Source organism: Buceros rhinoceros, unplaced genomic scaffold (assembly GCF_000710305.1).
Source record: "Buceros rhinoceros silvestris isolate BGI_N320 unplaced genomic scaffold, ASM71030v1 scaffold12084, whole genome shotgun sequence".
Classification (NCBI taxonomy): Eukaryota; Metazoa; Chordata; class Aves; order Bucerotiformes; family Bucerotidae; genus Buceros; species Buceros rhinoceros.
Genome location: NW_010408855.1, coordinates 43,512 through 53,221, shown reverse-complemented (window position 1 = coordinate 53,221; position 9,710 = coordinate 43,512). Strand labels below are relative to the sequence as shown.

The following is a 9,710-nucleotide window of genomic DNA, read 5'->3' as shown; positions in this document are numbered from 1 at the left end:
TCTGTTTGGCACGTGCACTGAAGATATGTTCACACCGACCAAACTTCACATAAATTTAAATTAATCCATGGCAGAATTCATAAATGTGTCAAACCCATAAACATGCAGTAAAAAAAGAGCTATTTGCCATTGTGTTAGGGTCAACAGATGAGTTTAAATCAGAGTAGAAAAATGCGTACTCAGAGCACAGAGCGGAAATTTTCATTTTACAGTAACGTGACTATGGTTGATCTTTTCAAATGGTTCCACCACCTGTTGAACAGCCTTCTTCACTAACACCATAAATTTGATCTTTTCTGTTCCTCTAGTGATCTGCATTATTGGCTGATAACTGTTCTGCTTATGAACACAAACACATATTTTGTCCATGAATGCAATTTTGAAGCAGCCAAGACAGCTTTACTAAAAAGGAAATCACCTTCCCTTCAACAAGACCAACTTTTGTCTAAACTTTTACAGATGGGTAAGATTCCATGCACAGCCATTAGATCCAGAAACTTCTCAGTAAGTGAACCAAAAGTTGCTTAATGACACATTACAAGTACAATTTGTGATGCTCTGCATGCAGTTCATTTTCCAAGACTTTTTGTACTGCTTCCTTTTCCAAATACAATAGGTTGAAGATACGTGATGTCTAGTTCCCAGCTGTGCTTCTATCTGCTGGATGTCATTATGCACTGAAGATTTATGTTCAACTTCAAATTAAATGCAAGTTTCATGCTCTAAGCAGGGATGCCCACAAGCATATTGTTCTTTGGAGAACAACTCTCTGGCTCCATAGATATAACTTGGACAGAGTAGTTATGTTCTTCTGCGGCCCACGCCCGATCCAGATCCACAAGCCCCATACACTGTTTTCCTAAAATGAGAGCAAAGCAGAGCATGGAAATTCTAAAAATGTAGAAACATTATCAGAAATGTACAGTTCATTAGTTAATGTTAGGAAAGCACATCAGTTAGTCATCTCAAAAAAACAACTTCCAAATCTACTTAAAAAAAAATCCAGACTACTTCAAATAGACAGTCATCAATAGTTCTAAATCACTTCTATGACTTGTAACCTTCATTTAGCAAAGATCTTAAGAAGAATTATTAACTTTTAATATATGAAGAAACATAATGGGCACAAGTATTTTTAAGTATCCTCAAAACTTACAGAAAAATCCGTGCATTAATGAAAAAGCCAGAGGAAAAAAAAAACAATGCCTACTTTACCCCTCAGCAACCTGAACTGCTAAACTTCTATTCCCTTTATAACTACAGATGGTTTTTTTCTGCACTTCCATCTAAAATCTGAAAATTTCTGGATATTGAATACCAAAAATAGACTAAAATACCAAACAGTGATCCAGTGTAATCGATTTGAGCCATATGAATGTAGCTGCTTCTAAAAAAAATACTAAATTGCTAATGAAAACTAACCTTATCTCAGATTTACCTGCAGAAAAAATGGGAAGGATAAATTCAAGAATTTTTCTGCTTCAAAGTTTGTACTATGATACAGCCACACCAACATGATGGGGGGGGCATTTGCCTTTATGTATTTTCTCATTATCCATTGTTCTGAAATACAGAACTGATTTGTTAGAATGTATTTTCATCAGTTTGAAACTCTCTTGCAAGAAAGATTTGGCAATTCCCTGAAATGTTTTATCACTAATAGTCAAACAGTCTTAAGTCACGAACAAGGCACAATTCTGCTTCAGTCTCATGGTTCAATCTCAAAGACAATGATTCTGCCTCTGTTCCTGTTCCTGCAGAATTGTACTATTAAATATATTTAGGGTCTGAGATGAAGGGAAGAGGCAGAAGCACTCATTCTGTCTACCATCAGGATACAAGTCCGGCATTCCAAACTACTTCCTGGAACTGCCTGCCTCTCTGCCCTGAGTATATACAGAGCTTGAGTGCCTGTACCATTACAAGCCCTGGTACGCAACTGTTAGGTGCCTGTAGAAGTTCTGGGTAGGTGGCACGAACGTGCCCCTCAGAGTCCTTGTGTTTCAGAACAGCTGGTGCACATCACACTCCAACACAGTACTCAGTCCAATCTATCCCATCTTTCCACAGTCAGCTGAAGGGCAGAAGTAGTTTCTCCTTCTCAGCTGAATTCCTTAACTACAAAAGCAATTCACTACTCTGACTTCAACATTATGACACTGGGACTCTGTTCTGTTGCTGGCTTGCAATTTGAGAAGGCTAGTAATTGGAGGGTAGGGGACAATTTAAAGATACAACAGTAAGTTTAGGCCTGAAAAAGAACTTTCTAACTCCGTAGAGTTAGAAAGGGTTATGGATTTATACATTGCAGGGAGAAATTACCAGTTTATATAACCAGCTTGGAGAGATCTCCTTAAATTACTTCTTGTGGCACTATCCTCCTATATTAGCAGTTTCAAAGAAAATCACCTTCTGCGGATGGTTGAACAAAATGGCATGTACACATTCCTGTCACTGACAGCAGCATCATTGTTATTCAAAGCATACATGCTAAGGGGCAATTGGGATTGTCACAGTTGGGGCCTGGTTGCCTAGGTGCTCACAGTAAGACTGTGTGAAAAACACGGAGCAGACTTGTGATCAGACAGAATAAACCTGTATTTATGTACATCTGTAGCATTGTCCACAAAACTGTTCAGTATGTTTGTACTCGGGTCCCACTGCTGCGTAGACTGGGTAAAAAAACCACACATCTCCAGTGAAAATAGGAAAGAGAACTTTGTTCACTTAAGAGGGAACTACTGCATGTAGCAGAACTGGGTTCAGCTACGTATTTTTACGCTCACGGATACCATGGAAATCGGTGGTAATGCCTTTGACAAATGTGTTGTTTCAGCCATGACAGCCACAAACAGAATGCTGTACATCATCATTTTAGGGGCTTACATGTAATGAAACAAAATGATTTGTCACTTTACTGAAGCTGTGTAAATTAAGTAGTAATTGCTAAAATACAGTCCTAACACATTCCAAATTTGCAGAATGAGTAATTTTACCACCATTTACAAAAGACAAGAAAATAGTAATGAAATTCCCACTGTCTTAATGACAGGTTCTTGCATTTCTTTTCCTCAGAAATCATTGACACGTGACCAAGAAACTAAAATACCTGGGATTAACTTTGGCTGTTAATTGCACAGAAATGACCCAACAGAAAGTAGCTGCTCTTACTCAGAGTGGAAATAAACTACAAACCTGAAACAGAACTGATTATCCAAAAGGTAAAAATTGAGTCATGCACTGCTCTGTCTACAACATAAGCTTCCGCACAATGGGAAGGCTGGTACACCAGGTAAGGGGTAAGCCAAACTGTATTCTTGGCAAAGTCTTCAGATTACAAATGTATTTTTAAAAAATCCCAGAAAACCTGTTTTTTTTCTAAAATTATTACAAAAATACTAATGATGAGGTGGGTCCAATAGGTTTGCAGGCTCTTACACCTGCCTGTACCAAAGCTAACCCACCCTCTGCAATCTAGCGTTACTGTTTCCAGCTAGCATTAGATGCTTGCCCTTCTAAGAGAGTTACCACCAGCAATTACAAGCAGGATTAAGGGTGCATGCTGAAAACCACTGCTATGAATAGCCTCTGCTTTTAATGTAAGATAAACTGGCAACAGCAGGACTTCAGTGAACTTCACAAAGACCTCATTCTTTACAGAGGACGGTGACAGAAAAAAAAGCAAAGCAACAAAAACCAGTAAAATGCAAACCCTTTATCTCATATTGGTAATTCTGAAAGAAAAAAAGAGTTTCTATACCATAGTTCAGAACAGCGAGAGACGAAATGCGAAGAAACTCAAATTTTTCAGTTGTCATGTGAAAACAGCACCCTAATGCCCTGTTCATAAATGTACTGCTCCTTCCTTTATAGTCAAGGAAATTCATTACTGAGATAGCTTACACAACTATTCATACCAATTATGCAAATATTCATACCAATTAGCCTGCGTTCAGGTGGAAGCTGAACAGCTGTCTGATCTGCAAATCTGCAAAGGATCATGTGCTCCTAGGGAAAAAAAAGGTAAAGAAATTTGGTCGAATAGCATTTCTCTCTTCCAAATAAAGTAAGAAAAATCTAATTAAATGTTTAAAAGTATCAAAAACACTATCATGTTGAAGACTATTTCTAGAAAAAAACATCTGTGCGCAAATCCTAATTTTGATACTGCTTTGGTTTGTAAATATGTGTGTAAATATGTTTGCAGCCATGATCACATTTCTGCTCATGACTATTTGTTTCTTGCTAAATCTTCTATAATTCTCTGCAGCGGTTGAACTGGATGCAATGTATACAAGAAGACATTCTTCAAAGATACTGCAGACTAATTTTGCCTTCAATTATCGATGAGCAACACAGCTTTCTTTTAGCACAGTCATCATGGGGCAGCATCTCCACATCAATAAGCAGCCAATACACAATTTTTAAATAGGTGATTTGAAGTATGGCACATTTCTCCCAAGCAGTGACTTTGAATCCCAGAACTGCCTTGTGGGCCAAACTTCCTCTGCTCTGCCAAACCAATTCAGGATCAACCCAAAAAATCCTGAAAGCAAAATTGATCCCAAAGGGAACACAGGCCTGGCCATGAAGAGGAAACTTTCCTACGTGAAAATGAGCACAATCCACTTCCAACCTATACTGTTTCACTTAAAAGTTTCTGCAAAGGCTCCTACATCAGCTGCTGTTGATTTCTTCCTGTCTTGTCACCCAGGGGTACGGTGCCGTGGAGGGTTAACCCCACCACGTTACTCCCTGCTTAGATCACTACACAAGCAGGAAGTACCTTATCCTCAGTTGCCGACAAAAAACACCACCAGAACAATGGTTTTTCAAAGACCAGCCAAGCCAAGGAAGGCAAGTTAACCAGATGGTGAGAGAAAAAACCTTGAAGGTGTAGCAATGAAGTTAATGCTCTGATGACAGCTGTGCTTTTTGGGATATTACATACAGGACAGAGCAAATCAGAACCAACTTAGAACTGTACATTCCCAAGCATCCTATAATGTCCTGGGGAGAGAACAAATGGACAACAAAAAGTGCTCTGCTAAGCAAAGCTTCCAGAGCTATAGTTCTAAAAAAAGGACATGTGTCTTGCATCAAAAAAAGAACTTTTCTTTCATTCTCGCCTGATAAAAATTTATGGTTGTGATGGTTTGGTTCCTGTAACCAGATGGAAAGAGAAACTTCACCTTGGGTAGCTACCATCAGTATCTGGAAATAAGAACTCTTACTTCAACTTTTTAATATGGGGACAAAACTATCTGAAAGTCTTCATTTCACAAAACCCTGAATGAAATCCCATCTTCACATTAAACCAAGATGGTAACTCCCTGCACAATACACTGCATCCAATTCATATTTAATAGACACCTGACCACGAAAAAGTTTGCTCACATATTATAAAATAAAGTATTACTCAAATATTATGCATTTAAATAAATTTACACTATCTTGATGCAGGGATATTTGTTCCTTAGTACAGCTCATTCACATCAAGGTTTTCAGCTCACAGGTCCATAAGAAATACGCAAGCAAAACGAGAACATGTTACAACATGTTTAGGACTTAAACGTGTTATGCCCAGTCAGTTCAGTTCAAATACGGCTCTTTCTGTAGTACAAAAGAGCTGAAAATGTTAAACTCAGATCTGACTTCTGGAGAATGGAGGAGAAGGAAACCCATAGGCAATGTGGCTGCTGTTAGGAGAGAAGCAGCAGTGACAGGCAGCTTGGGAAAAAAAAGAGGGATTCAACAGACAGGGAGAAGATCCACATTAGCACAGAACCCCTCATCAGCCCTGAGGCACCCAAAGCAACCCAGCTCTTCACAACGTCACACTCTCAGCTCATCTGATTAGACCAGAGCCAAGGTAAGCCTCGCCACCAATCCTGAAAATTTGGACTGATTCTAATGCCTTGGCTTTCTACAAGGATGATCCAGAAAGTTAAACTAGAGCCTAAGTAACGACTGCACTGTTTCCCCATGACACAGTCATTAAATTGTCACATCCCTGTCAGCAGAAGTAAGAAGGAAAGCATTTCTAAAATAATGAAGATGATAAACTGTCCAAACTTTGAGTGTGCATAAACAGTTAACTTGCTTACTAGAACACCAGACACCTTCAATTCCTATTAAGTTTTCAAAGCTGAATAACTTCCCAATTTTCCTATAGAGTGTCTTGACAAATAGTCTCAAAATGTATCATGATAGAAGTCTACAGCTATCATAATCTTTTTCTTTGCAGCTATAAACTAATGAATTACAGCATAATGTTCTCATCAAAAAAAGTTCTAGAATTGCCAGACTTCTGGATGTCTTTTTAGATCTCACTAAAATGAAAGATAAGAGAAATTAATTTTAAAGGGGAACTGGAAGGGGGTGACACAGACAATGTCTGGCTAACACATGGCAGCTTTGGCTACTAGCCAATAACCTGTAACCATTTATTAATATGAAACAGAAAAATGCATATAGCTAGCTGTATAACAGAAGTTATTTATATCTAGGATTATTTGAGGCACCAGCCAGCCTAGACCTTTTGTATAGGCTCTTACATTAGTAAGAGCAGCAATAATTTTTAGCAGTGTCCTTGGCCCCTGTGCCCTTCTGTAACACAAATAATAAAATGCTGTAACTTCTATAGTGTTGACAAACTCTGTGCTTTAAACCTCCATGGATTAACAGATTAAGAAAAAAATGCAGTGAGCTTTAATGAGATTGTACACACTATCCTAACGTAGGCATCCTTTAGAATTGTCACCATCTCGTCTGTACTGTCAGCAGGTCTACTTTTAATAATCTGTTAGTAAATAAACTTTTTCTGAACTGAGACCTGAGTTCTTCATGATTATGTGTTAGAAACATATAAATGCATTGAGAAGAATGTTAAGGAAAAAATTAATGGCAGGTCCAAATCCACTGCGCCACTTTCATCATCTCAATCTCTCAAATTTATTTCCATGTAAATTAGTAAAGCATACATAAACTAGATTGTCATGACGATAAGATTAGTGTATTACCAAATAACTGAACTTTCCTTTGTAAGATGGCTGGAAATTTTCTGAATTTTTTAAATGTCCTCTTACTTAAGGATTAAAAAGGATAACCTCCATTTTTCTGCTACATAGAGCATCTTGGCTATGCTCACTGTCCCAAAAAACATTTGGATATTAGCAATGCCATCTCTCTCTCATATTTCTGTTACAAAGGATTATTCTGCATCTCCAAAACTCAACTGTATATTGTAAACAAGATCCCTGTCTAGCATTCGACATGTAAACTTAGTTTCTATATAGCCTCACTTCTCTCAAATGGAAACATTTCTTTTCCATGCCACATTAAGTGCACCTAACCTTCAAATTTCTGGTTGCTCATCACCAACTAGTTTAAACGCACTCGACAAAGATTAACAGATCAGTACCAGTTGTCTGCTCCTGTACTTTTTTACTACCCTATTATCTGTCATCTTCATTCTGTCAGTTCTGTGTGCCTCTGAGTCTTTCTCCCACTTTTCTCTTAGACTATCTTCACACAGACCCTAGCTCCCCAGGGTCAAAACACATTTGAATATTTTTGAAATCCTTTTGAGTAACATTTTGAAAACAATACTGAATAAAATTATTTCTGATAAGTAAAAGCTCTTCCTACTCACTGTGTCCAATCTTCTTGATACAAATTAGAGGAAGAACTATAATGCTTATTAGAAAATAGTATCTATAAAAGCAATAATTTTACCTAAATAATGATCAGACATTTCCATAGTAAAACCAGTTGTATTTAATACCTAAATAAATTGGTAACCCATAATTGTTAACTGATACATGTTGAAGTATCTTAGGAATGGCTCGCTTATATATTATGATAAAGTTTTTTTGTGGAGAAACTATTTAATTTTACTGAAGAAAAGAAGCCTTAAAAAAAATGGATGGTGGAGAGAAAGCATCACAATGGCATTTGCACTACTAATGAGCATTTCAGGTAACATATGATCCTCCTTGCAACGAGAAGATAGCCACTTATATTTCAGTTGATAAGAAGATGCAGTGAAACATAGGAAATTGCACATAACTCTATTCTTCCACCCCCACTCCTGCAACCCTTTTACATACCTTGTAGGACAAAATTTCTTTGAACTGATGACTGGAAAAAAAAAAAAAAAAAAGATGACCAATTCAATCAACATCTAAAAAAGCAGAGGTGGAAAATCAAAGCAATCATTATGTACTTGAACACATTTTAACCAGAATAGCAAATCTGTATCCTACAAAAGAAATCATTACAGTTCCAGTGCACTAAAAAACAAAGAGCATATCTCCTTTTGTCTTTTTTTTCCTACTGTATTATTCAAAAAACCTCTCTCTTTAAATCATTATAAATGCTAATATAGATTTACTGGCATTTCCACGTTGTCACATAAATTCTTTCTATTACATATAGTTATGCATATATTTTGTTTGTATCACAAAAGTAAGGCAGAACACAGGAAATATGGGATATGGGCAGGCTATCATGTTTAATGATTGCAACAAATAAGGAAAAAAAAAAGGCAAACCCTAAGACATAGCTCAAGCTAGGGCTGATAACTTACTACATAGGCTTATGATGTTAGATTAAATATTTTAGCAAACACAAACCCATGATTTACATTCTTTCAGCACCTACAGCAACAAAAGTTTTCTAATACACGGAGCATTTCCAGTCTTCGTGACCTAAAAGCTTAACTGGTCCAAAGTTCTACAGAATCCAACAAATTTTAAAACAAGAGATAGAAGCTGTATGCCTGCTAACTTTAGAAGGCTTAAAATTTTACTGCCTTCTTAAGAATACTTATTTGACTGTCACAAGAGAAAACAAAAAGGGACACACATAAACAGACAGAAGAACCAAACTGACTACAAAAACACTGTTAAATGCAAAGTTAATCATACTGACAAATCCTTTGTATTCACTCCCCACGCGGTTCTGTAACAGCACACTTCAATGTTGTAGAAAAATACGAAAAATGTTTAACATGGATGCGTAAGATTTTTTTGTAATTCTGGATTAGTTTTAAGACAGCATGCTTCAGTTTCTTATTTTAGTAAACAAATACATAAGACAATGTTGATTCATCTTGGACATCCAAAACGCAAAGCTCAGCTTCATGAAAAAAACCCCACAATCCCCCTTCCCCCATCTAGTTCTGTCTCAGAATGCTGTTAACCTCTAATCTTCTGCCACTTTACACCTACCTTTTACATTTTATTTATATCAAAGGCATTAAAATTCTTAAGGCTAAGATATCTAAGATCTCCAACATGGCAGATTTCAAGAAGACAAAGTATCTACACAATCTAAAGTATTAAAAATATGAACTGAAATGCATGAGAACTTGTCTACCTGGGAATAAATCAGAAGAGTTTTACAAGCAATAAACTGTGGTATAAAGCAGAGACACTTATTTAAGCTTATTGCTTACATCTTTCTCCAGCAGTAAAATGTCAATTGTCCTTCTTACAGTAATTGTCATAAGTTTTCTATTAACTTTGTGATTTCAAGGTAAAAGGTCTGCATAATACATAGACTCCCACATACTGTATCTACTGTGTTGATGGACAGTCTTCTGAACTATGAATAGACACATCCAGGAAAACAAACAAACAAACAAACCAAAACAAGAGAAATTATCAATCTGTCTCCCTTTCAGGATGGGTTTGCAGAGGGAAAGA

General features: G+C 36.9%; 1 protein-coding gene across 1 annotated transcript in view; it reads right to left on the bottom strand.

Annotated features, from left to right (window-relative positions):
* Positions 1-245: 245 nt before the first annotated feature.
* LOC104492458 (glutathione S-transferase C-terminal domain-containing protein-like) overlaps positions 246-9,710 on the bottom strand; it is a 14,949-nt gene continuing 5,484 nt past the window's right edge. Inside the window, exons 5-7 of the mRNA XM_010135022.1 lie at positions 8,112-8,142; positions 3,939-4,008; positions 246-859 (exon numbers count right to left, since the gene is read on the bottom strand). Of these exons, the coding sequence (XP_010133324.1) occupies positions 723-859; positions 3,939-4,008; positions 8,112-8,142 (238 nt within the window). The 3' untranslated portion in view covers positions 246-722. The remainder of the gene's footprint in view (positions 860-3,938; positions 4,009-8,111; positions 8,143-9,710) is intronic.